We start from the raw sequence: 27,585 nt of genomic DNA on the forward strand, positions 1-27,585 counted from the left end.
ACCGTGATTACTATGAGGGTTAGGGTTGCTAATAAGGGTCAAAGCTTGTTCATTGTGTGACTTTACTAACATTTTCAACGATCTGTTCACTTTCATGCTAATTAAATGAACAAGGAAACTATATCATTTCATTAAAACGTACAAAATTGAATTAAGTTGTAACTGTAAAGAAGAGGTATGAAGTTGTATTCCTCCATCAATCATAATTTTTTTAACTTGGAGATGGAGTTCATATGCTATTTACCTATTCAAGATATGTTGTAAACTGTAACTTCAGACAGGAGGGAAACAACTATTCATTAATAAAAAAGTTGAAACTGAAATGATGAGATTCCTGGACCAGTTTTCTCATTCCGCATCGAATTCTTCCTCTTAGTAAGGAGAACTTGACACGTTATTTTTGGATATTTTAGAGATTTCCAATTAAATGGACCACGTGAAACTGAAAGGAACCAAGCCACATCAACTATTACCAAAACTGGACAGTTTAATTTTGTTCGAAAGAACATCGGCGTGGTTTCCTCTGAAAATTTTATGGTATTTGTTTCACTCTGTCAAAAAATTTAAAGCACAAAAATCCGCCCAACCGTTGTCACGCTTTAAACGTCAGCGCCCAATTAAAAATGGCAATAGCTGATGTGGATCGCATTTTGCCTAAAGGAACCAGCGCAATTACTGCCCTGTTGAAACGCTGCTTTTTCATAATTATCTATGAAATCTCCTAGAATACCAATAGTTTCGGCTTCCCACCAAAAAATTATTAAATCTAAAGGGAAATATATGTGAGTTTCAACACAATACATACATCAAGTATTACTAAAAGAAAATGAGAAGTTGCACAATTTTGAGAACACTAATCGCGCTGGTTCCTATTTGCTAAATGCCATCCATGTGGCTTGTGATTACGGGAACATTATGGAAATAATGGTGAGACTCAAATCTCAGGATATGATTGAGAGTTTGAGCGCTCGTCAAAAGGTCTTCTGTCAGAAGTCAGAGAACCAGACCCCAGTAAAGCTTTTCTTATAGCTTGGTAGATAGGGTAGAAATTATGTTACTCAATCTTATATCTTGAGGTAATCGATGCGACACCTCAGAGGATGTGTGACGTATTATTTTAAGTACCTCTTTCAAGTCTCGAGCGGCAGGGTTGCTGCAGGAGGTTGCTTAGATTGACTAATGCAGATAGATTCAGAGGGACTTATCTAGGTCCGAAAGAAGAGGCATTTTCAGTAGCTCCCCTGAATTTTTTCTTCTGTGTAAAATAGAGGCAGACTCTCCAGAAGTCCAGCCTTTCTGAGCCGAAAGCTTCTCCTACGCATGCCAAATGCAAAGTTCAAATCTCGCGGCAGAAGTTGAAAGTTGAAAGTAAGAGGTGATTCATAAATTCGATCCCCCGTGCCTTGTCTGAAATGCGAAAGAGGTTGACCCCTCAAATTTTGACTCGTTCCAAAGGAATTTTTTATTACATAAATTTACGGGCCTTTCAGTTCAGTGTCTGGTGTCTACTGCTCAGTAGCTCAGTCGAAAAGATATGCAGGGGAGGGCTTTTAGAATAGATCTTGGCTCATTAGAATGAACTTCTGAATCATCCTGTAAGCTCCCTAACTACTAGTCATACTGAAAACATCAACAACGCCATAGAAGAAAAAAAAGAAAACATGTCGATGTTTTCATCGAAGAGAGTCCACCGCTGACTGGTCGCTGTGTTTTGAGATTTTGGTTTTCATGACAAAATCGAATTTAAGAATGATAATTTATCCGCAACACCCTTGATTTTCTGTAAAATTAAACCACAGTGCTTTCAAGTTGTGATCACGTATCTCGCCGAACCAAGTTCAAGAGAACTTAACTACCTATCATGGACTAACTTCAACAGCAGTGGGACGAAGCTACTGTAAGTATAAAGATGTAAACAATTGACATTAACTCACATTTACCAAGAAGTATTCAATTGGTAGGCTTTTTAACACATAAATCTTCATTTCTATTAAGTTCTAGTCACGAGTTTTGCTTCTGTCAGAGAATCTCACTCCAAAAAATCATTTAATCGTTTTGGAATGGGCACCTCATTTCATAGATGCATTCATGACCGTAGGACTTCTCAGCAGACGATAGGCTATCTTAATACTGATCTGAGATACTACAGATTATATTTTAAAAGACTACATCCGAACTGATCTCTTCTAAACTGGAACATTCATATCCAGTTTCAGAAATTACATTTGCTTATCAATCATTCCGTAAGAGAAGGAGAGGTTAACCTCTATCATCCATCAAGAATTTTAATCACTGTGCCAAAGGGCATCTAGTATGCAGACATTATGATGTCAATTCAGATCTCAGATTTTTTTAAATAACACCATTCACTTAACTGACTTTGAGGAATAAGCAGAGGTTTGAAAGATCTTAAGTACATAACAAGAGACAGTCCAGTGCTTTGCCATCGGTTTGCCTGAACGTCTGGTCCATATCACTTTTGTCAAAGCCCAGATTTAGAGCTATCTAAAGAGCTGTCAAACATTTAATTTCCTCGATCTGAACAGTTCAGAAAATCTTCCTATTAAAGAAGAGAGTCTTCAGGTGATCGCTGGAATTTTGAAGATTCTATGAGACCCCTCCTATACTTATCATTGAAGAATTTACCACTCGACAGGAAAGAAGTAAAAAAAGAGTTGTAAATATTTAATTTGAGACTCTCGTTCTTTGAATATTGGAAGTAGACAGTTCTCGCAAAGAGAACTGCCCTCAATCTGCAATCTAATCACTGTGCCCTGATGGCTGTTCCCTTTACAATTTTTGCCTGATGCTGAGATACGTTTGGACTTAATTTTTCTTCGACTCCAGTTGTGGGTGAATTGGTACATAATATTTAGTACAGATTCGATCGGCTCACAAATCTTGTCAAATATCTACTTGTAAGCCAAAAACACAGTCATATTCCTGGAGTAAGTATGAGACTAATAATAATTTTGAATGAAAACATACAAACAAGATATGCCACAGAAACAGTTTTTATTCCATGCAGTCATTGATTCCTGTATCAAATGGACACTTACTTATTCCGTTCCTAAATCTTGTTTTTCTTCCTTCAAATTTTGTAATTTTGTTTTATAAATTACTTTCTGGACTTACAAGTAGTGGTTACTATTGTGTGGGTTGAATATCAAAATTTTCCAGGAGTGTCAACCTTATCAATGCAATATATCTCACTTCAAGTAGTCCACAATTGAAGTTTGTTCAGGAGTTGTTTAATCACTTCTGTGCTCAAAAGGATCTAACAAAAGAGGCTTTTAGAATATGTTTTTAACATCAGACCCTACTTCGGCTATTATTTAGATACTGAAAGTCATTTTCAGCCCCTATTACCGCCTTTTTCTAAGGAGGTAAACTAAGAAATCTACCGAAATAAGCACATGTAAAACATGTTGACGTGTATCTCTCGTCTGGACCATCAGGTAGTATGTGGTTGGCTGACAAGATAAGTGCTCAAAATTCATATTCCTGTTTCTGTAGAGGAAATCAGTGTGTAGGTGTATCACTGAAAACTATTTTACTACTTTTTTTTGGGGCATTTAAGACTTTTTGAGTATCTTAATCAAAATTCCCAAAATCCAAGTATGGAGGTACTCAATTCTTTGATACTTTAACAGAAGCTGTTGCAGTAGAATTATCTTTATATAGCACTGCTTTTTCCCCAGCTTATTTCAGTAGTTTCTACTGCTTTTCTCATTATTTTTAATGTTTTCTGTATATTTTGAATTATCACTGGTCTCTGCTGCAGATTCCTAGATATCTGAGCTTTACCAATTTTGTAAACTTAGATGCAATATTTTCATGTGAGACCTTGAACACTTGCCTTTACTTGTAGGTGAAAACCCTTTACATTTGCTTGTCACAAATGTCTGCAATAATTTTGCAATATTCTTTTGGACCAAATCCCTCTTCTCTTTTTTTTTCAGGCTTGATCGCAATGTCAGACCAAAACACTGCGGAACAAACAAAGAAAGAGGAACAGAAAATTACTGACTCAAGTGAAACTGCTGAGACATCGTTGGATGCAGAATGTCCTGTCCAAGAGTCAAAAGGCCCATCCACCACTGAAATCTCTGCTGACTCTGTAAGTCAACTGACTGAACCTATTTCAGAGGAGCTTTCTGTCGATGGCCAAAAAAACCCGTTGACGTCCGAGGCGAAAGACACGGGGAGTGACTCCTCTGCAGGGACAAAAGCCCCCACTCATGATGTATCAAGAGTCACAAAGAGTGGGGATAGTTGTAAATCTTCGGTGGCAGAAGATGCAGCAAGTGCTGGTTCAAGGGTTACAGCCGATACAGTCAGTGGAACATCTTTGGCCAAAGAGGATACACCAACTAAAATACCTGCAGTCACCACTGCCACCGATAGCATAAACCCCACTAAAATCGAAGCCACTTCAACCATCACTGCCCCAAAAATAGAAGCCCCCACTACTATTAGCCCTAATGAGACTGAAAGCACCATTAGTGATGCTTCTGGAAGCGTTCCTGACTCAAGTGCCAGTACTTCTGTCACGGTTGATAAGAGAAGTGCATTGGAGAAGGTTTCTCTTGATGAAGTCTCTGAAACGAGTGTAGATAATGCCACAGCAACTTCTGAGTCTCGGAATGCCAGACAAGAAAGCTCAAATGAACCCAAAGTCTTAGCTAAGTCTGCCGATAAATGTTATACATCAGAACAGAGCTCAATTGCAAACTCTGATGCTGTATCTGCAGCAGCAAAATCTGTTCCTACAACCAAAGTCTCAGGTCTTGAAAGTCTCCCATCTTCAAGCTCTGAAAGAAATGTCTCAAAGAAACCAGTGAATGAATCAATTCAAAATGAGTCTGATACAAAATCTGAAGAATATTTGGCTGAAAAAGACCGGTTTAAAAGTGCCGCAGCTGGTGGAAAGAATGAAGTCGATTTGAAAAAAGATATTTCTGATGGGAAATTGACAATCATTTGTGGCAAAACAGCAGGAAACAATTCAGAGAAGCCTCCATCTCAGGCAGCAACTTGTCATATTTCTAGTAGCAGTAGCGTGAAGTCTGAAAAAACTTTATTAGCATCTGATAATGAAAAAGTTTCTGATTCTAATGAGCCAGAGACTAATGTGATGAAAGTTAAGAATGAGAAAAGCTCAAATGGCTCTAAAACAGCCGACTCAAGTGAAGAAAAGTCATGTAACTTGCCTGCAAGTAAACCAAGTGAAGTTAGTAAAACAGTGACACAGATTTCAAAGTCTGATTCAGAGCAGCAAGAACCTGTATTAACAAGTGTAATAGATTCTAAAGAGTCTCCATGCAAAACAGGTAGTAAATTTAGCAAAGACCCTTCCTTACAACAAGGAGATAACGCTTCACCGTCAATTATCAAGTCGTCAATTGTAAAATCCACTCAGGGCTCCGCCAAAATTCTTGAAATTAGTACCAGTGAGGCAAGTAACACTAAATCAATCCGTGTTGACCCAGTGGGTGAATCACAAGAGTCATCAAAAATTGAAAGTGATGTAAAGCCAATATCACAGTCAAAAAATCTCAAGGAGGCTAATCCAAAGGGAGAAGCAAAGAGTGGAATTGATCAAACAGATGAATGTAAAATCGTGTCCGATATGAAAGTGGTTGGACAGAAGTCTGACAGCAAGTCAACATGTGATATATCAAAGGAAGGATCCGAGAGCACATCCAACATTCAAGCAGACTTAAAAATGACAGCCTCAAATTTGGAAAATGTAAAATCTGCCGAGGTAAACGTAGCTCAAAAAGTGTCTGAGAAATCAGATTTGTTAAGTGCAATTGAAGCTGTCAAAGTGGAGGCTGAAATTATGAAAAGTAAACAGAAAGTAGAAAAATCCTCAGATATACCTGGAAAAGAGGAGGTAAGCAATAGTACAGCTAGAAAATTAAGTACTGAAAGACAAGCCTCCTCCATAGAGGACAACACGAATGTCGACAAGGCAGACAACAAGGCAGCTGCTTTTGATGCCCCGCCAGATAATAAACTTAATGGCTCATCAGTTCCCAGTATGGATGTTAAAGAGAAAGAAAAAGGGAAGCCTGAAATTTCCGAAGTCTCATCTACTAACAAAAATCTTAGTACAAAAACTAATGAATCAAATCCTGAAGCATCACCTTCAGCGAAGAATTTAAAACCTCTTCAAGTTCCTACCGCAGAAGGGAAAAGAGCTGAAGAAAATTCTCAAGCTGAAAGCAAAATTCTTCAAGCGGAAAGTAAAATTGTTCAAGCTGACAAGTCAAAACAAGCACCAGAAACTCCTAAAACTGATAAGCAGATCAGTAAGGAGTCTTCGAATATTTGCTCTTCAACCTTAAATGAAGGCACCTCTAAAAATTCACCGAAGTCTGCAATGGAAATGAACGAAAAAAGAGAATTGTCAGATACATGTCCTGAAACACAGGCATCCTCCAATGATGGTTCCAAAAAGCAACAAGTTTCCAGGTCGGAAAATGAGCAAGATATCAAGGAGCCTGTTACTGTTGTGAAAGGATCAGCCCCTGTTAGTGCAATCAAAAGTCCTGAATCTTCGTCAGAAAGTAAGCAAAACTTGGATGAGCTGAAAGCTGACGTTAAAACTCCCTCAAATACTGAAAAATCCGTGAAAGTTGAAGTATCAGTCTCTGCAATAAAACAGGTGAAAAGAAACAGGAAGTAGATAGCAGAGTACCCTCAAAAGTTTTAGAACCAAAAATTATCCTCAAGCCCTTATCAAAATTAGAAGAACTCAAGGCAAAATCTGGAGAAGCTATTGAAGTTTCGGTTTCTTCTGAAAAATCAAAAAAGCTAGAATTATCTTCTCCCAAAATTAGTGAAAACAAAGAGAAAGCCAAACCATTAATTGAAGTCACCCCTGTGGTTGAAAAAACAGTGAAATCTGATCCGAAAACCAAAGAAAATTCTAAAGATTTTGGAGCAGATGATCTCTCACCTGGCTCTAAAAATACAGAGGTCTCCTCTACAGGAATCAAAGCCTTAACTAACGACTTAAATAAAACAAAGGCTGCCGAGAGTGAAAAATTAAAAAGTGAATCGGTTATCCCTAAAAAAACAAAACAAACAGAAAAACCCTCTATAGTTGAAATCACAATTGATGATGCCTCTGAAGATGCCATTTCCCCTGCAGAAGTTAAAAAAGATGCCGAAAATCTTGTTGGAGTAGGAAGTAAGAAACTCTCTGTTGATGAAAAAATCAAGAGCTCCTCCTCTTCAAAAGGAAATGAAAATACAGAAAAGTCCAATTTAACAGCTGAAGAAGAAAAATCATCCGCTACTCCTGAAAAGCTAGAAGTGTCAGAGGTGCAAACCGAAAAAATCAAGGAGATTTTAAAAGAATCGCCAGTTGTAAATCGTGAGTCCTTTTCCACAGCTGATAAACCCGAGAATCTGGAGGAACCTATTAAAAAAGGAGATGACTCAGAAGATTCTCTTGATGACATCAGTATTATTCCGAACCCTAAAGAGCCTGTTACCTCCCAAATCGTTGCTGACTCGAAACAAGAGAAAGCTAAACCCGCCGAAACTGAAAATGCAATCAAGACGGCCGGTGCTGATGACAAACAGGAGGCATCCAAATCCTCGGAAGAAAAGCCAGGAGTAAATTCTATGCCTACAGCCAACAAGAGTCTCCCTGGACCTGTCAAACCGAAGACCACCAAAGTCATGCCGAGTCTCAGGGAAATCCGAAAGATTCCTCAGAAACCAGAAACAGGAACCGGCGGCATGTCCATGTCAATAGTAAAAAGACCGCGTTTGTCCGTATCTGATAGCGATTCTGGAGTTCCAGCTTCTTCCTCCAGCAGCGCAGAGAAGGTCTCGAAGCCACGTTTTTCTATCGAAAATGACCCGCTTCTCAACATTACATCTGAATGTCGCGTAGAACTTGAAATAACCAAAATTCCTGCAAATTGCCAACTGAAAACTGAGCCGGGCGGTAAGCCAGTGTTTGTACTCAACAGAAACTCTGCGGGTCCATCTACTCAAGATGTTAACAAGAAGCCCAAGACTCTATTGAGGAACTTCATGGCCCCAAATCAGCCTAATCAGGCCCCTCTAATGAAGCGCATGGGCAGGCCACCGAAAGACCCTAACCGAATGATCCAAGTGAGTCCTATGGATGCATCAATGCTGAACAGACCCAGGCCCACTGTTTCCAAGAGAGGCAGGAAACGTGCAATGACCATTGACATGGCACGGCAGCCTGGGCCTCATTCTCCAGCAATGAAAATGGTTAGAACAGATCCACACCTCAAACATCGGATGAATATGGCGCAAATGCAGAGGATGTACCGTAAATCAGGACCCGCCGGACCTTCGCCCAAAACAACGTCCGCCTTGGAAATGCTCTTGATGAATAGAGGAGTCACACACAACCCACCAATTAGTGATGCCTCCGTGGCAAATTTCTGTCAGGTTGAAGAACTGGTGACTGAGCCAGACATGTATTCAACGCCTATCAAGCAGCTTAAAAACCTGTCAAAAGGTCCAGCAAACTCCATTCTGAAGCAAATAGCCTATGGGAGCCAGCAGTTCGGTGCAATAACAATATCGCCAGTTAATCCATCTCCAATGCGAATGCCTCCAACTCCCACTCCTCAAGGTAATCATTATAATTTTCATTTAGGCATCTTTGAATAATTATTTTAATTTGTATCTGCATATCCCTTGCCAAAATATTTGAGAGATAGATTGACCTTTTAAAAAGGATGCTAAAGACTTTCCAGCTCCACCCAACAATTTATTGGGTAGAAAATTCTTGAAAATGATCATCACTCATTCTATTTTGAAAATTGAAGGTGCAGCACTAGAAGGTCATCAGACAGCATTTAATTTAAGCAAGTACTTGAGTATATAGGTTCTGACGAAAATGAAGTAACCCTTTCAGAACAGAATAAACCAGACATCACTTAGTGTTTTTAAATTAAAAAAGGGAATAGAAGATTTGGTTAGTCTCTCAATTCAAAAAAAAATGATAATGTGAGGGGTGTAAATTTTTCATCCAGTAGCTTTGTAAATGAAATGTAATATTTAGACCATATGTTGCATGGCTCTTAATTTTGCTCTCTGTTTAGCCGTCCATTAATTGAATGCATATTTAATTAAGAGAGCAAAATTAATTTTTTCATAGTAATTAAAAAAAAAATTACCTCAGAAAATCGCTTTCCCAAAAATTTACCTCTATTTAACCACTTGATTCAAAATATAATGAAACTCTTTTATTTTTCAGCCACTTCCTTCAGGCCAGGCCCCAGACCAGGTCCCAGACCAGCGCATGTCTCCCGTTCCTCCAGTATCGATGACATAATAGACAGCGTTGCTGCAGGTGAGGGCGAAATAAGCCCCAAGTGCCTGCTTGAGCTCAATAGTGCTGGTGAACCGAAGAAGAAACGTGGGAGGCCACGAAAAATCGTTCCCGGTCAACCCGCATACTCTCAGTTCCAGTCAGAGTCTCTTCAATGTGCACCAGACCTATTTTTCATGCAGCAAGGGCACCAGCCTTCTGTGCGACCCACTCCACCCAAAGTATCTGCGCCTGATGGAGTCTCGACGCCTTCACCCCTCAAGTCTGCACCTGCCCCATCTACGCCTGTCACGCCTGAGTCATTTGCTGAGTCCTTTGATGAACCCTCAGAAATTCTGTCTTCAGAAGTTGAGGAAGGTGGAGAGAAAAAGAAGTTGGCAAGTGGTAGAGCTGCTCGTATGTGTACTATCAAGGAACCAAAGAAAAAGAAAGATGGTGCCACCCCAAAAACTGGGGAAAAATGTGAGAATGTTTTTTTTTTCTTTCTCTGGGCTCTTTTAGTGCTTATGTTTCTTCTAGAGGCCAAACAAGGTTGAAAATTTTTATCTTTACATCAAATGTGTGTGATGAGAAGAGAGGTGGAATGATTGTGGAACCTAATTTCTAAATTATTTCAAGTTGGACCTTTTTATGATTGAAATACTTATAATGATGGTGAAAGCAGATTGGATCTTAATCACTACGTTCCAAAATCTCTGTGAATAGTTTATTCTTTTACAAAAATCCGATCTGCTATTTTTACACATAAATTTTAGGCATTTTTGATACAAGGCTATAATCACTTTAGTATCCTCAATAATTGTCATCAGTAGCATTGAGGTCCGGCTAGGAGTTGTACATGCATAGGTTTTGGTAACTTCGTTCCATTCCATTCTCTTTTCTTACTTTTTTTTTCTTTCTTCATGCCCAGCTCCCAAGAAGAAAAAGAAAGATGAAGAGCCAGCGGAGCCAGATCCTGAGGAAGAAGCACGCAAGCTGCGAGAGGCCGAAGAAGAGGCAAAACGAAAGGCTGAATTGAAGGAGAAGCGCCTTCAAGAGAGACAGAAGCGAACAGAACTGCGTACAAAACTCCTTGCTGAGAAAAAAGCTAAATTGAAAAGACGAGCTGAAGAGAGGAAGAGGCAGTATTATGAGAAGAAACGCAAGCTGCAAGAGGAAAAAGCCGAGATGGAGCGAAGACGTGCTCTTGCCCCACCCGAAAATTTTTCAGAAGAAACCCAAATGGGTGATGGTACGTTTGTCATTGACAGTATCAAAATTACTAAAACTTAAAAAACAATTAACATTGTTTGTATCTGTATGAGAGTGTTTAGTTAGTTTTCTTTCCCATAGTATTGGAACAATTTCAAATTTCCACTCGTAATTTCCCACATAAATGGCCATATTCAGCCTTCAAGTGACAATCTAACAGTAACTAATCAGAAGCACACGCTAATAACCACAGGAAATTAAAATCAGCCGAACAAAATTTTGATTTTACAGTCAACGCTTGTCAAGTGAGAATGCACTGGAGCTGGGGCGCCACTCTTACTTAAATGAATCATTGCCTACATCTGCGAATAAATGAGACTGGCTGATCTTTCTCACTTGTCGGGTTTTCTCACTAACTGGGAGGTGACTGTAGAAACCAAAAAAACGGAGGCGGATCCAGCAATTAGGCAACACGGAATTTCCTCCATTTAAACCTATGCTAAATAATCGATTCTTGTCGGAGCACCTGGCCTCTTCAAGGATTGATACATATCCATAATTTTAAATGGAGGAATCAGGTGTTGCCAAATTGCTGGATCCGCCAATGCAGAAAAAATTGTGACAATAGGGTGCTGTATAGATAAATTTGTTCTATGGTGGAGGAGGGACTGTTTGATTTCCATTCAGGTATCAGTAAAGTAGTGCAAATCCATTTATTTCTTTGTGATGAAGCAATAATTACATTGTCCAACACAATTTTTGAGTCTTATACCAAGACCTCTAAAATATTTTCTATCTAAGAACTAACCTCATGCCACAATTTCAGGTACTGTTTGGCTGAAGAATCTAATTTTAATGAGCACTTGACAGTATTTATGATCTGCTCAAAAGAGTGTAAATGGAATAATCAAGATGACGACAAATCATAGCTGTGCTAATTTCTCAGTAGCCGAGAACTGCAATAAATAGGGATGGACGAATATTGAATTCAAATGCAATTATTCGAATATTAGAAACTTTTCTATTGCGATTATTCAAGTATTCAAATCTTGCGATTTCGAATACTTTGGAAGCAAATATTCGAATATTTTCGATTATTGCTTCGATTTTTTATTTTTTTTGGAACCATGGAACATGGTACGGTTATTAATAGAGATAAATGACACTTTTAACTAAGACGGTCAGTCATTCTCGTGTAAAGTTGTGGACGAGTTTTAATTAATAATGAGATTTGCGATAGGGATGGACGGTTTTCGAAGTCGAATTTGATTAATAGAACTTTTGAATCTTGCGATTTTGAATACTTCAAAAGCAAATATTCGAATGTGATGCGATTATCTCAGTGCCAATAATTTGAATATCGAATATTCGATTATCTAAATATTCGACCATCCCTAGCAATAGATCGCAAACTCTTATTTTATTTTTGCAGACATAGTACCTCTAGGGTCACTCAACATGAGGTGTTTTACTAAATTGCGATTCTCATTTTTTCAGAAAACGATTCAGTGGGTGACCTCATTCGAAATAAAAAAGGACGCATGGAAGTCATCGATCCAGAAAGGTAAATAAGAATTCTTCAAGTCAGTTCAGTGTACCATGTGAAAAATGTACTTATTCTGATAAGTTATCACATTTGTGTATCATCTAATGATTAGATCTGGCAAAGGAGGAGTTGCGTTTTGGGCCTTTTCCGGCCCCACCTGGATTTTGCTAAATGTTTCATATTTTCAAAGTACTAGTCTTAGGTAGACTCTGTGCCAAATATTAGACCGATCGGAGCCCATGCAAGGGCGCAGCAGCGCCTCAAACCCAAAATCCTGGAATCGAAAAACAATTATTTTCGTCGACTTTTTCGACTGTTATCACTCTTCCAGCACATGATTCTTATGTATTTTTTTGCGTACTTTTCGTTTCTGGCCTTTTTAAAGGCCTCCGATAAATTTTAAGGGGCCTTATGGCCCATTGTTGCCATTTTTGGCCCATTTTTAGGGGTTTTTTCCATTTAACACATTCAAAACTCAATTTAATCCAAAAACAGTGTACATTTTTGAAAAGGAAGTAAAAAAATGAATAAAAAATGTTCAGTAAAATTTTTTCCTATGTTGCCAAATTTCCGAGAAAATTGGTCCCAAAGTGTCAAAAACGGCAAAAAATCAATAAATCGCCGCGTCTAAGGTTCAAGAAAGTGGAGTACATTTTTCATACTGTACCAGATAACAGCTCTTATCCATCCATACAACATACTAAAATATCATAGTTGTACCTGGATTCCCACGATGTGAAAATTGACCGAGATGTCGATTTTAGCGGCCTTTTTATACTTGAAGGCAGCTCTTTTGAATGTTTTTCGACCTTAGTCACCCTCTATGGGTGTGTACTATATGTATTTTTATACGTACTTTTCATATCTGGCCATAAAAATGGCTTCCTGTGAATTTTAAAAGGCCTAACGGTCCATTGTTGCCAATTTTCACCAATTTTTAGGGGTTTTTTCAAGTTTACGTGTGTGAAACTTAATTTAATCTAGAAACCGTGTACAATTTCGGAAAGAACGTAAAAAAATACATAAGAATGTGATTTGTACCTTTTCCCTACGTTGCCAAATTTTCGAGAAAAATCGTCCTGAAGCGTCAAAAATGCCAAAAATTGGATTAATCATCACGTCGGAGGTGCCAGGAAGTGAATTATGACATTCATGTGGATCGTGGGACACTTTCTCCACGCATTTTCTGTTCTTCGGTATATTTGGCCTGTAGCAAGCATCTTGAGAACCAAGGATTATCTCGAGGTTACAGGAATAAAGAGGTGAACTGGAGTGAAGGATAAAGTAAAAGCACCTTGAGGGCCCGTTTTGTCACGTTCATCTACGCCATTACATGTTCCTTGAGATGCATTGCAATTTTCCATTTTCGATACGTTATTTATAGTGAAAAAAAACTTGAAATTCACTTCCTGGAACCTCCGACGTGATGATTAATCCAATTTTTGGCATTTTTGACGCTTCAGGACGATTTTTCTCGAAAATTTGGCAACGTAGGGAAAAGGTACAAATCACATTCTTATGTATTTTTTTACGTTCTTTCCGAAATTGTACACGGTTTCTAGATTAAATTAAGTTTCACACACGTAAACTTGAAAAAACCCCTAAAAATTGGTGAAAATTGGCAACAATGGACCGTTAGGCCTTTTAAAATTCACAGGAAGCCATTTTTATGGCCAGATATGAAAAGTACGTATAAAAATACATATAGTACACACCCATAGAGGGTGACTAAGGTCGAAAAACATTCAAAAGAGCTGCCTTCAAGTATAAAAAGGCCGCTAAAATCGACATCTCGGTCAATTTTCACATCGTGGGAATCCAGGTACAACTATGATATTTTAGTATGTTGTATGGATGGATAAGAGCTGTTATCTGGTACAGTATGAAAAATGTACTCCACTTTCTTGAACCTTAGACGCGGCGATTTATTGATTTTTTGCCGTTTTTGACACTTTGGGACCAATTTTCTCGGAAATTTGGCAACATAGGAAAAAATTTTACTGAACATTTTTTATTCATTTTTTTACTTCCTTTTCAAAAATGTACACTGTTTTTGGATTAAATTGAGTTTTGAATGTGTTAAATGGAAAAAACCCCTAAAAATGGGCCAAAAATGGCAACAATGGGCCATAAGGCCCCTTAAAATTTATCGGAGGCCTTTAAAAAGGCCAGAAACGAAAAGTACGCAAAAAAATACATAAGAATCATGTGCTGGAAGAGTGATAACAGTCGAAAAAGTCGACGAAAATAATTGTTTTTCGATTCCAGGATTTTGGGTTTGAGGCGCTGCTGCGCCCTTGCATGGGCTCCGATCGGTCTAATATTTGGCACAGAGTCTACCTAAGACTAGTACTTTGAAAATATGAAACATTTAGCAAAATCCAGGTGGGGCCGGAAAAGGCCCAAAACGCAACTCCTCCTTTTCTTATTCTATGTACCGTCCAGGATTTGTTTATTTTTTCAGTTTTTATGCACCCCCAAATTAAAACCAGAAATTTTAATCCGGATATCCTTTCAGTAATGTTAAATATATCTTATTTAATAGCAGTACTTAACTTCTATTTTCCCATAAATCATAGATTGGTGACACAAAGAGAATTCAAAAATATTTTGAGAATTGGAATGCAACCGAAAAATGGGGTGATTACTTCCATGACAAACATGATATTTTGAGTATTCTCTCTCCCCCCAAAAGTAGAGCCCCTTCAACAATTATCTATAGCTTTTCTCCATTAAAAATCGGTAAAATATAATCCGATGTATGAATATGTTATTTCCTTATTTGTCAGGTAACACATATTTTTAATAAGAGGATAATTCCTTCGTTTTAACTCTTTAATATCTTGAATGATGTCAGGGCAAGTACAGTGATTTTTTTGTTTTGTTCCCAATGGTTAAGGTGGGATGTTTACTTCAGACTTGAAGAATTTGCTCATAGTGTCTTCTGAGCCATTTTTCCTGAGAAACAAATCTATATATTTAATATCCTAAGGCCTTTTTTGGCCTCCAACAGTTTGTGCTAATTCGATCTCGGAAACTACTGGACCGATTTTCCTCGGATTTGTTTTAAATGAAAGCTCTTACGCTGTAGACGTGCCAACATCCCTTGGTTTTTCGATTTGCGCGACCGATGTTGCAAAATTTACCTCGATTTGATAACGACATATTTGCATTTTTGACGCTGGACAGTTTGTGCTAATTCGATCTCGGAAACTACTGGACCGATTTTCCTCGGATTTGTTTCAAATGAAAGCTCTTACGCTGTAGACGTGCCAACATCCTTTGGTTTTTCGATTTCCGCGACCGACGTTGCAAAATTTACCTCGATTTGATAACGACATGCTTGCGTTTTTGCCGCTGGACAGTTTGTGCTAATTCGATCTCGGAAACTACTGGACCGATTTTGCTCGGATTTGTTTTGAATGAAAGCTTTTAGGCTGTAGACGTGCCAACATTCCTTAGTTTTTCAATTTGCGCGACCGACGTTGCAAAATTTACCTCGATTTGATAACGAAATATTTTCGTCTTTGCCGCTGGACGAGTCATAAGGTTGGGGGACCTCCCACTCCCACCCTCTGATTTTCCGTTTCCCTCTCCACGTAAACCCATCCCTACCTGCCGTTAGTACGTGTCACCCTTCTGCTCTGGCATGGGTCCTTTGTCAGTATCACTCCCTTTCTTATGCCGTCTGACTCGGAACACCTACTACGCATTTCCTCCGTCTAATTGCTCATAATCAGTTTTCGGTTTAACCAGGTTTCTCAGTAGTGCGTCTAGAGTTTTGCTTTCATGATTTTATCATTATAGTTTTTTTTTACATGAAAATTACTTAATTTTGATGTGTATTTCTCAGAAGATAATTTTCTTTTTTACGGCAGCACAGGTTTTATTAATAATTAACTTTTTTACAGCAGCTCATGTGTTCTTCCAAGAGAATCGGTGATTAATGTTCACCCTTTCGCACCGTTAAATTTTCACAAAGTGTTTTGATTTTCTTTTCAAGGAGTGTTTTTTATTTTTCAAAGATGTTTCTTTTTCTAGAAGTAGGTGGTTATCATTATCAGTTTCTTATTCTTTGTTTTTGAATTTATCATTTTTTTATCATTTAAAATTTTCCTGGAAGTCCTCTAATTACTCGTAGCAGCAAAATTTGGCTCGCTTCGCGAGCCAACATTCACTCGCGGAGCGAGTGACTGGGGGTCCAGGGGGCGAAGCCACCGGCTAGTGGCGCAAGCGAGCGTAGCGAGCTGGAGCAGCTAGTATCTCTTATTTTTTCCAAAGAAAGAGTTTCCTGTAGCAAAATTTCACAATAACTTTGCAGATTTTAAAACTTTAGTAATTTTTGTGTATTTCTGTTAACATTTACAGCAGTAAAGAATTTAAAGTACATCAGGTAGCAGAATACCAGTGGCCACTGCAGGGCGGCGAGTTCTTCATGTTGCAAGAACAGATTTCGCAGTATCTGGGCATCAAATCTTTCAAAAGGAAATACCCGGATATCAAAAGACGTACGGTTGAGGCAGAAGAACGAACATTTCTGTGTGATAGTGGACTTGTGTCTGAAACTATGTGTGATCTTGGTAAGTTCACTCAAGAAAGTTGATTTTCAACAATCAACTCAAGAAGGAAGTATAGAATTTAAGCTTTTTTTTTACATGTACATAAATGTCTGAAGACTGTTAGCTTTTGCTGCAGTTATATTATATGATGATTTATTCGCACTATATTGAAAAGATTTCAACCTTCAAGCACTTTTAAGCTCAATGCCAGAACACATAAATTTCTTGAAGAATTAAGAACAAGGTGAGTTCATGACTTTACTTCGCAGTGTATTAAAAATGCTTGTACTTAAAAAAATTTATCTTCTCTTCTCTTTCCTTTAACTACGGCGCAAGCCCTCCCTGTCCAGCCATTATCGCATCAGATAAGTCTAAAAGAAATAAAATTGATGGTAATTTAATAAGTTGATGAAGATGGATAAACATTGTGTGTTTGTCCGAATGGACAGTTGTCAAAAATTAAAAACATAAAACACATTCATTCATCCTTTGGGAATGAGAGCCAGTGTTCATCTCAAGGGAAGTTTTCCAAATATCTTTTTCTTCTTGTGGATTTGGAAAAAAAAAAAAAAAACCCTCTCTTGTTCTCTCTTTACAACTGCACCCTTGTGGTTCTTTTTTCAGGTCTGACTGCTCTGAGAAGCGCAGATGTTTTGGACATCATGTTTGCTGATTTCCATGACAAGTATGAAGAATTTAGACAGCATTTGCGCGATATGCAAGCCAAGGAATTTTCTTTGAAGCAGTTAGGTAAATACCTATGTTTAAGAATGTTTATTCCAAATTCAGTATTTACCACCTTTTGTTTTATTTCTCGGGTGTCTTATAATTTTAAATTAATCTTTAAGTATTATGCTACACTGAAATGAGCTTTGATATTGTTTCAGTGTCTAATTATACTCCATATTCTTTTTTGGAAAAGTGGAAGCAGAAATGTATAAATAGAGAAATAAATAAAATAGGAAGAACTCCAAACATCTTTGAAGTATATTATAACTGAAAAGGAACTATATACAAATACATATAATCAAAAAGAACCTTGAAGCCTACAAATCTACGGTTATCGGCAGTCTGAAAAACCTAGAAAAGTCAGGGACTTTAGTAACTAGCGCATCGGCAGAGCAACTTCAGCTGGTGCTATTTGAGAGAGAGCGAACAACTTTCGAGTGCCTTTTCCTTAATTTGAATTTTTAAAATGAAAGTACATAATGTCCAAAATTTAGTAAAAGTCAGTGTAATTAAAAGGAGAATAGTCCAAGTGGAAGTATCGTTCATAGATCCAGAAAATTGGGAAATTTTAGAATCACGGAAAGTCAGAGAATTGGGAAATGAAGAAATTATAGAAACTGAATTCTCGTTTCTTTTTCAGCTGCAGCCTTTTCTTTTATTCAATCCATGAGCACAAACAAAGGTTGTCCCAAAACAACTTAAAGCTTGACTGTTTTGAGGAAACTTTTAAAGGTATTGGAGTATTAGGTTTATAAAAGCTTGCAGATCATGTCCTTCACATCTGTGATAGGTGGTCAATCAGTTGGGCTGAAGAATCAAAGAATTTCTTTTCTTTTTTCCCCTCTTCTTCCTTAGACTTTTTAGTCATCCCAGGCTTGCAATGAAATATTGATTTTCAGAAGAATATTGATCCTTCAAGATCGTAAGCATAAAACTATAAAAGTGGGAAGTGAGGAAAACTTAAAATTACCTGTTTGTACAGCTCTAGCTGGGAAACCAACGGGAGAGCAGTTAACCTCGATAGAAAAAGCTGTACAATCTGCAGCAAGGTGGAACAGCACTCTCAACAAAAGCCGGCAGGAGTCAAGGAAATGTTGTTTGGACCTCCAAACATTTGTTATCCAATACCCGAAACCCCCAAAAGGGGCACAAGACAGTCCCAAGATTGGCAGTTACCCGATATCTTTGATTCCTGGACAGTTCACGGACTATTATAAGCGGTATGTCTCTCATTCATCCCAAATTTGTTCCCAGTGCTCTAGCTAAATCCTTCATCAGTAAATAATTGTAAATCTGAAGGATCTGATGTGAAGAAAATGATTATTTAATTTGTACTTTAGTACATATTGTTGTAGTAAGAGAGAATATTGTTTGGCTTTTTGTTGAAAAATCAAGAGAGTAAGTACCTGTAGCAATTTGCAGCGTATAACTGTATTTTGCCAAGATTTAGCAATACTATTGGCAAATCTTGTTAGCTAATCTCTCGTCTTTTAAGAGGTTGGTAAGGAATTTTTTTGCGCAAGAATGGTTTAGTCTTATCAACTCAGAGGAACTAATATTAGAGTTAGTGCATATTCGTGAGGAAAAATATTTGATTGTTGATTTCCCTTTTAAATTTTTCTGGTATTTATTTCCTCAGAATTTCATATCCCAACGCCAGTTTTTATAAAGTTTATGGCCAAAAAGTATAAAATAAATTCCGACACATTGCTTGCCAAGTCAGGCTCAAAGGTGAACATCGGCAAACCAATGGCAAATGCGTGCAAACTCAGGGTTTAAAAAGTTTTGACCCTGATCTTAAAGTTTTTATTGAAAGTTAGCCCTTAGTTTTACATGTTTTCTAGCACAAAGAGCATTAAAAACAAGTTGGCCTGGAACATGTTTTTAATGCATCATCAAATGGTACATTGCAATTAGCACTGTTATTCAAAAATGAATTTTAAAAAAAAATGCATATCACTGAGTTATGTTTTAATAGTCCACTCTAACTGGAAAAAGTAAATTCTCAAACCAGCTGTTCGCCTTTTCTTCAGGTACTCTGCAGCAGAGTTGCGGTATCTCCCTCTGAACACAGTTTTATACGGCCCCATCAAACCTTACAATGTTGTTGTGCGTGAATCTCAGAACACCTATTTCTCTGAATCGGAAGACTCAAGCTCTTCAGGCTCCAGGTAAATCCAATTTGCTTTAATTAGATTTATTTTTCTTTGGCTTGCTCAAATTGAGCTGGCATGTTTTACCTTGAAAATCTCTAGCATCTGAAATTTCATGATGTTTTAGTGGAAAATCTTTGCCGCTGTAGAAGGTGGCTCATTAGCTGTTGCTCATGATGTGAGCATGGTTTGCCTCAATGGTTTTAATGAATTTAAAAAAAATAATAAAATAATGAATTAATAAAAATAATTTTTTCATGTATTGCTCAAGCATATGAAGCTCTCAATTCTATAACCTTTCCCAAAATATAAATTGAATGTGGTGATTTGTCTTTTGGTCCATAAAATAGAACCTGCCATTGAACAGTCACACAGATGGCACATTCAGTAGTTTGCAGTGAATCTTCTCTTCGCTTAATCTCAGTACAATACAGAAAATTAATGCCAAAACTAAGATTCTTGAGGGTGTAGTTTTCAAAATTTGCTGAGAAAGATTGCCTTTTTCGGGAGGGGTTTTATGAAAGTGTTTTTCACAAAAGATTTTGAAATCCGAAAATAGGTAGGAGAAAAATTTCCTCATGGTGAGAAATTAAAGCCCCAATGTTTGCAGAATTTTTGCTCAATGTTTCAGGCCCGCGCCTTTGAGATCTTTGTTGCCAAATTTACCAAATTTCGCAAAATAGTGCTGATTTTGACAAATCACATTGTAATATGTGTGGAACAAACGCTGACATTTCTCATAACATTTTCTTGCCCTTCAAATTCAGTTGCAGCTCATCAGATGATTCTGATTCTGAAGAGTCAGTGAAGGAGGCTGCAATGGAAACAGAAGTTTCAGGCCAGGAAGGTGCCATCTGCAAAATCTGCAACGGAAACAGAAATAAGAATAAGAGGAATGTCCCGGAGGTTCTCATACAGTGTGCGCAGTGCACGGGTTGCTGTGAGTGCAGAAATTCACTATTACTCTTTTAATTCCCATTCCCATTAAAAATATTATCTCCCAGAATTTTTTTCTTCTTTTTGTTTAAAAGCCACTATATATTTGTGCAGTTTTAAAAATATTCATCTGTAGGTTGTTTTATCTTTCAATAATTTTTAACTCAAACGATGTCATTTGTATTTTTGCCATTTAACCAATGTTAATTCAAATATTTGTATCCCATTCAGAAGTTGATTCTGAGACTTCTCGTTGCGTGATGCGTTTGCCTCAAAAAATTTTGAAGAGAAAGTATGCTGCATAGTGCTTTAATTGATATTTACTTTAGCGGCCCACTAAGGGGCTACCAGGCTGATTTTTCTGAAATTAGCTTTCTTTTCATTTTTCCACTTTGATTCTCTTCGGAAAAATTATGTTTTTTTGACTGAATTTAATTCTATGTTGTTTGAAGAGATCAAACTTTATGCAGCTTACAATTAGCCAGTCAGACGAGAAAAACGTCCGATCACTGATTCAAAAAACTTTTTGTCTTCAGGTCATCCAAGTTGTCTGGACCTAGCTCCAGAGATGGTACCTCATATTCAGCGCTACGACTGGCAGTGCACAGACTGCAAAAGATGTGCGCAGTGTAAAGAAGTCTCTGATGAAGATAAGATGCTGTTCTGTGACCTTTGTGACCGAGGGTAAATATATTTTGGCGCACCCCTTGCTACACACTCTAGGGTATTAGGCCAGAATGAGACAATAACCTCTGGACATAAGTTGAAAGAATCCAACGCAACAGTAACAATTGCAAAATTCAACGAATAAAAAATAGTATTTCGTCATGATGAAAGTATTGTATTTGATGTGTCATCAATCACTGTTTCAAATCATATTATTCATAGCCAAATCTAATTTTTATTGATGAGATTTTTTTTGTTGCAAGCGATTTTTCAGATTTAAGCACAGCAGATATAGCCCTTTGTTGGGCCGTAATCTCAAATTTTGCCTGGATTTTGACCTAATCAATGTAATTTATCACATGCCAACCGACCATGGATCAAATCACCTCAGTGTAAATCCCCGGTCTTTTTGCCCCCTTCTTAGAAGAAGGAACTCAGAAGAAACTTACATGGAACACAGATCTGAATCCCTGCTGAAGTAAAAAATTTAGGCAGGTCCCACCCTCAATTTTCAAAGGTTTTTGACAAAATATGGCCTAAAAATCTTTTTCTTCCACAAAATTACCCAATTTTTTAAATCTGGAAGACATGTGTCGCTGCTTTTTAGCCCCTTTCATACTGCTCTGTAGAGCAGCCTCGACTGAGGCTTCAAACTTAAAACTTAAATGCTCCCTTATGTCTGCAGTGTGTTCTTATCATTCTAGCTTTGCCATCTGCTCATAACAACTCTTGTCATTTTGACTCTTATCCAACAATTTTTCTGAATTAGGTTTTTTTATTGGCTTTTGATTTTCTCTTGAAAGAAGTCTTCCTCCATGTCTAATGTTATTCTCCATGCAGAGATAGAACTGAATACTTTAGCAGATATGTCACTACATGTCCTGATTTCCAAGTTTCAATATGATAATTTTCAGTCCACTACCATGACAAACTTGTATCCAGTCCTGTCTCTACATGAGGAACTTGACTAAATACAGAGGTGGACTCTCTCATGGCGCAAGTCAGCTCCTCCATAATAGCCTCAACCTCAAGTGCTTTTTTAAACTTTGGAGTTGATTTTAGAAGAAATCAATCACAACACCGTGTTTTATGTAAAATTTGACCCAAGCTTAATGAAATGGATAAATTGAAAATTTCTGCTGCATCCAAGAATTCCATTAACTGCTTGCTGTATTCCCAGGTATCACATTTACTGTGTTGGATTGCGGAAAGTACCGGTAGGACGTTGGCACTGTCAGGAATGTGCTGTTTGTGCCTCCTGTGCAGTTCATGAACCAGGCCCGGGTGATGCAGCTCAGTGGCACCATGAAGTAAGTGTTCCAACTCAATGCAATTTAGTGCTCTTGCTAACAAATAATTTTTGTCACTAATGGAAGCATACTATTTATCCATATAACTTAACAAACTTTATGTCATGTTTTATTTTATTAAAGGAAAATAATCATCTCCTTTCGAGAATTGCTCATTCTGGTTTTTTTCCTTGATGAACAATTTTCCGCTAAATATTTATAGTCCTTAAAAACTGATCCTCACCATTTCTTCATCAAAAATTTTCCTTCAAAGACGAGGCCAAGCTGTGAACAACAAAAAACCAACCGATTGATTTGTTTGTAGGTCTACTATTAAAAAGAAAGTGAAGACAAAAAAGAATGGTGTGGTAACAGGCAGAAGGTGAAAGAAAGTATGATATCCTGTACCTTCATCAATAATTTATTCAAAGGGGGATACTCCATGATCCTCAAGAGTTTTTTATCATCATTATTATGGGCTTTCTGTCCTTAGATCATGATCAGAGTATCATGTTTTTCCCTTTTTTGGGATCCTTCAACTAATATGGACTATTTTTTCTCTCTTTTTTCCAGTTTAAAAAAGGCGGAAAGGGTAGCAAAAATATTTATGTCAGAAGTTTTTGTGAAAATTGTGCCAAGTAAGTAATCTTTCTTGTTCTTAATAGTTCACTCAATCTGAAGCTTTAGGGCAGTAAGTAGAATTTCTGTACCTAGTAATGGGACCATTACTAGTTACTTAACGTACAGGAAAAAAAAAGGGGGAAAATGGTTAGAGAAAAGCTTGCTATTTTCAAGAGTCCAAAAGTCTCTTGATTGATTCTAATCTTGGGACAAATTATGCAGAGGAATTTTACTTCAAAGGACTTGCAATCAAGAATTGTAAAAGAACTTAACAATTTTTTGAACTCTCTTGGGCTGCATACATTTTTTTTTTTTTTTTTCAAAATTCGAAAAATGATCAGTCTTATGAAAGCGTGCGTTAGTGTATTTTCCAAAGAAAATACACTATTTTTTTTTGTTTTTTTTTTTTTTTTTAAAAAAAAAAAAATGTAAAATGACTGCCGTACATTATGAAAAAAGTATGCTCTAAAATGTTTGGTCATTATGTACGTTTAGATAAAAAAAAAAAGGATGTGTTGTGAAACTGAGTGCAAGGATTGTTGAGAGCTCTATTAATGCAAGTTATGCTGTTCATTATTTCCGGTATTATTATGTAACATTCATTAATGTTCTCTCTTTTTTTCCCTTCTGTTTTAGAGATCAAACTCCAGCAGAGGGAAACATTTTAAGGCGAGAAAGTTAGAAACTCCTCAATTGTAAATTCTTTTTTAGAAGTTCCAACATCTTTACTTGAAAACACCATGTTCGGGAGTTCTCACGTCATGTAAAAATGATACTTATAATTCTCGAAAGAGAAGGCAAGGCCTCCTTTGGTCGTTAGAATTTACTACTTTTATGGAAGTGTTTTCGTACTTCAACTGATGCTATAGTTGCTTAAAATCTGAGCTGTTCATCAATATGAAGGAATCATTTGTCATCGACTGGATCATTGAAAGAGAAATATTGCTACGCGTAGAATCAAAAAAATTACTGGACTTAATTCTAGTTTAAGATTTTTGAACTGAAACAATAATGTATTTATGAACCTTTCAATCTACTCACTGACACTTATTAGCGTTAAAATGAGTTGATAGAATTTTAAATGTTTTTGTGTGTGTCATCACTTAATTAAAAGTAATGGCTCCTGCAAAGTCTTTTCATGATTTTGTGAAAGAAAAAGAATTACTTGAATAGTGTATATAGGATTGTATGTAATTGTGCCGAAGAAGTTTGTAATTTTTTGTGCAATGACGTTTTTATTTAGTCCTTTGACAAGTCTCAATATTTGGTTGCTTTTTTATTTTTTTACCGTTTTTATTTTTGAAAACTGCTCTGAAAGTGGAAAATTTGGCAGTACAGTTAAATCGAGTGCACTGGAGCGTGGGGTTGTCCTTTAATGGATTTTGTATTGAAGTATATTTTGATATAATGGAAGTTCCTTTTCCATCCTTTACAAAATTAACAGTTCGATCTTTGAAAATTCTATGTAAATTCTATGAAATACTTGCCCTTGCATAATACACGAATAAACGTAATTATTCAGGAAGAACCGACAGTTTCACCAAATTAAATATCATTGAGAATACATATGTTTTTACATTGAATGTGTAAAATCAAGGAGCAAAATATATTATCATCAAATTCCATGGAAATACAACTTCCGGAAAGGATCTTCCTCCCTTATTTTGCACTTAGTGATGACAGGGGTAAGAACAGAATTTAAGGAATTTGTATATGTATATAAGCGTTATCTCTCTCAGAAAAACTTCACCTCTTGTCTATCTATTTATGACTTGAGCTTCAATTCTGCGCAGTATTCTTTAGAATACCATGTCATAAACTTTGCATGTACGGAGCAAGTTGGTGCTTTGTCTGAGGCGACTGATTCAATAGAGATTCAGTTTGTTCTATTGGTGCATGTAAACAGGCAAGTTTCTCCAAATAGATTCTTTTTTGTTTCATTTAAATTTCTAAATAATGTATATTTTTCCAATTATCACGACACTATCATAATATGGGACAGAAGTAATAGTAAGCTTCAAACGATATAATTACTATAGTGCATAGATTGCACCCTAGACTTTCAGCAAAATGGTTCCAAACCTTTTGATATGTTGACACAAGAATTCTTTACCCTTATCCAAAGTACTAACCCAGATCCCATTTTTTGAACACTCTGCAAGCACTTTCCAAGTGCAAACTGTATTTATGTAATTGAACAGTTTTTGAATTTTTGAGTATTATTTATTTGTTTTTTGTGTTGTATATTGTTAGAACATTTACACCTGGAGGCTGATTCTTCACAGCTGCTTCGACTGGACTCGACAATTTTGATAATTTAACACAATTCAGACATTACTCTCATAGGGCTTTGACCAATCAAGTCTAATCAAAATGGTCATCAATAACGTATAGAATCACACTGCAGTGCTTCGACCAGGTATTGTTGATAAAAAATTGATCTTATCATGAAAACATTCAATGAAAACGAAGTTGGTTTGCCGTTTTGATGCTTTATGATGAAGAATCAATCAACAGCTGCCCAACTTAGCCAGGAATTGTTTGAGAAATTATAAAGGAAGTTTCTCCTTGGTTATTGAGTAAATGGCTTACTAAGCAATATTTAAAGGAAATAGGTTTGAAAAATTGTCATCAGTCATTAATAATGTTTACATTGTCTGCATTTGTGGAAAGGACAATGGGAACATAAGCTGAAGTGCTTATACACTGTAAGTCAGTATTGTGTATCCCCCCTTCATATCTCACCATTGAGACAAAGGGAGGTTTTCTCAATTTTAAACTAGGGCCCATCTGGGAAGATTTCTGAATGTCAAGGTTTTTTTTTTGCAAACGCTGGCAGAAGTGGCGCACCCAGACCTGCGTCCAATTCCGAGCCTTTTCCGTGTGTTGCTGGTACCAACTAAAATTTAATAAAAATTCTTAACATTTATTTAACATACTTTTCCATTATCTTCATTGAAATAGGACTATTTCATGGGAATTGTTCAAATGAAAGGGAAAGGACGGTATTTACTGACCCATTGTAATTTTTCGTGTCATTACATTCCATGTATAACAAATTGAATGCGATACCATTATTAGGACAATACATGAAGCCTTGGATCTTACGAGCTCTTAAATTGTGTAATGGAAGTGTAAAATGGAATGTAATGAAAAAAAAAAAAAAATCTGGGATGAACTGCAAAAAAATTGGTCTCTTGCAATATGCTTTGCCGTAAGAATTAGGACATTAAGGTGAGAGTAAAATGGTGATGCAAGCGTTCACAATAGCTCGCTGCACTGACAATATCAGGTCCTGTTTAGGTACGTGTATTGAACCTATATGTGCTGCCATTTACTCAGTATTAAAGTTTATTCGCTACATTTTCAGGGATCTTCAGAGGTGGGCCCTAGTATAGGTGGTGGAAATAGAATCTCCTATTAGTCCTAGATGAACTTTGATCATAGGTTTCACATGACCCAATTATACACCTGTGATTTTTGTAAGTCGCAACCTTTAGTCAACGTATTACAATCCAAATGTTAATTAACTTCGTTACATGCCTTTTTTTTCATCTATTTTACTATGTTCAAAGTTTTCATAATCTTTTTTCACTGTAAATTTTCGTTGTACGCCTAATTGTCCCTTGCAGTAGGGTAATATCGTGGATTTTTGTAGGTGATTTTTCTAAAATTTTACTGAACGTTAGATGATGCAAAAATATGTAATTCAGTACTGAACCATAATCCATTTTTCTTACTGGGGCAAAAAAATCGAACTGCACAGCCCCTGTGAATCACCTGCTATTTAGGAAGTTAACATAAAAATCTGCGATTGTTTTTTTTCATCATTCGTCCAAGGTGCTCTAGTAAATGGCAAAAATCCGTAGTTCTATTAATTTTCAGCTGTCTGTGATCTTCCTAAAAGTCCGTATCAGACGATCAAAGAAGAGGCTTCAAAGAGGTTCATCGATGCCTTTCCTGGCTCTCTCATTGACCAGCGGTTTGAGTCGGGGCAATCGATGAGTCTCTTTGCAGCCTCTACTTTGATCGTCTGATACGGACTTAACTCAGTGTCAGGTACGCAATGGATAATTGGACGTATTTCTGTCAAACAGAACTAAGCGCCATAGGGTAAGGAAGGTAGAGGGGGGCTTGGATTGGCGACGAAACCGGGCGTCGGGCTCATTCCGTCCTATACTCGCAATGCTTTTCCATGGCGCATAGTTCTGTTTGACAGAACGCGCTATCCGGCACTCTAAATTCCTCAGAAGGAACTTAAATTGGCGCTTAGTTCCTTTTGACAGAAATAAGTTCAATTCACGAATTTTATTTCATAATTTCTCTCCTAAAACACATTGTATTTTGAAGACTCAACATGTAACCACACACCAATCAATTGAAGTATCGGGGGAATAGCTGTGACTGTAAAATGTTTTGAACTTCCTCAGCATCTCTTCAGCAAGGGACTTCTCCAAAAATGTATCTGATCAAACAGACAAATTACATACCTACTAAACTGAGGAAAGTGAAAGAAAATAATTTCCTAGCAAGGAAGGGTTTTGTAATGAATGCTGTA

General features: G+C 37.1%; 2 protein-coding genes across 2 annotated transcripts; both read left to right on the plus strand.

Moving 5' to 3' along the window:
- Nucleotides 1-1,641: 1,641 nt before the first annotated feature.
- LOC140224214 (uncharacterized) lies at nucleotides 1,642-7,104 on the plus strand. Its single transcript, XM_072297917.1, has 2 exons — nucleotides 1,642-1,897; nucleotides 3,963-7,104. Exon 2 carries the CDS (start codon nucleotides 3,974-3,976, stop codon nucleotides 6,692-6,694), a length of 2,721 nt encoding a protein of 906 aa, XP_072154018.1. The 5' UTR covers nucleotides 1,642-1,897; nucleotides 3,963-3,973; the 3' UTR covers nucleotides 6,695-7,104.
- e(y)3 (PHD finger protein enhancer of yellow 3) lies at nucleotides 6,690-26,520 on the plus strand. Its single transcript, XM_019061917.2, has 13 exons — nucleotides 6,690-8,635; nucleotides 9,263-9,799; nucleotides 10,248-10,568; nucleotides 12,026-12,092; nucleotides 16,443-16,654; nucleotides 17,258-17,383; nucleotides 18,345-18,582; nucleotides 19,396-19,533; nucleotides 20,283-20,455; nucleotides 20,988-21,135; nucleotides 22,298-22,427; nucleotides 22,980-23,044; nucleotides 23,664-26,520. Exons 1-13 carry the CDS (start codon nucleotides 7,642-7,644, stop codon nucleotides 23,707-23,709), a joined length of 3,195 nt encoding a protein of 1,064 aa, XP_018917462.2. The 5' UTR covers nucleotides 6,690-7,641; the 3' UTR covers nucleotides 23,710-26,520.
- The last annotated feature ends 1,065 nt before the right edge of the window (nucleotides 26,521-27,585 follow it).

This window comes from Bemisia tabaci, chromosome 3, assembly GCF_918797505.1.
Source record: "Bemisia tabaci chromosome 3, PGI_BMITA_v3".
Lineage (NCBI taxonomy): Eukaryota > Metazoa > Arthropoda > Insecta > Hemiptera > Aleyrodidae > Bemisia > Bemisia tabaci.

What these genes read in the sequence shown, in the direction of transcription:
- LOC140224214 (XM_072297917.1), top strand. Translation starts at nt 3,974, where the DNA reads ATGTCAGACCAAAACACTGCGGAACAAACAAAGAAAGAGGAACAGAAA.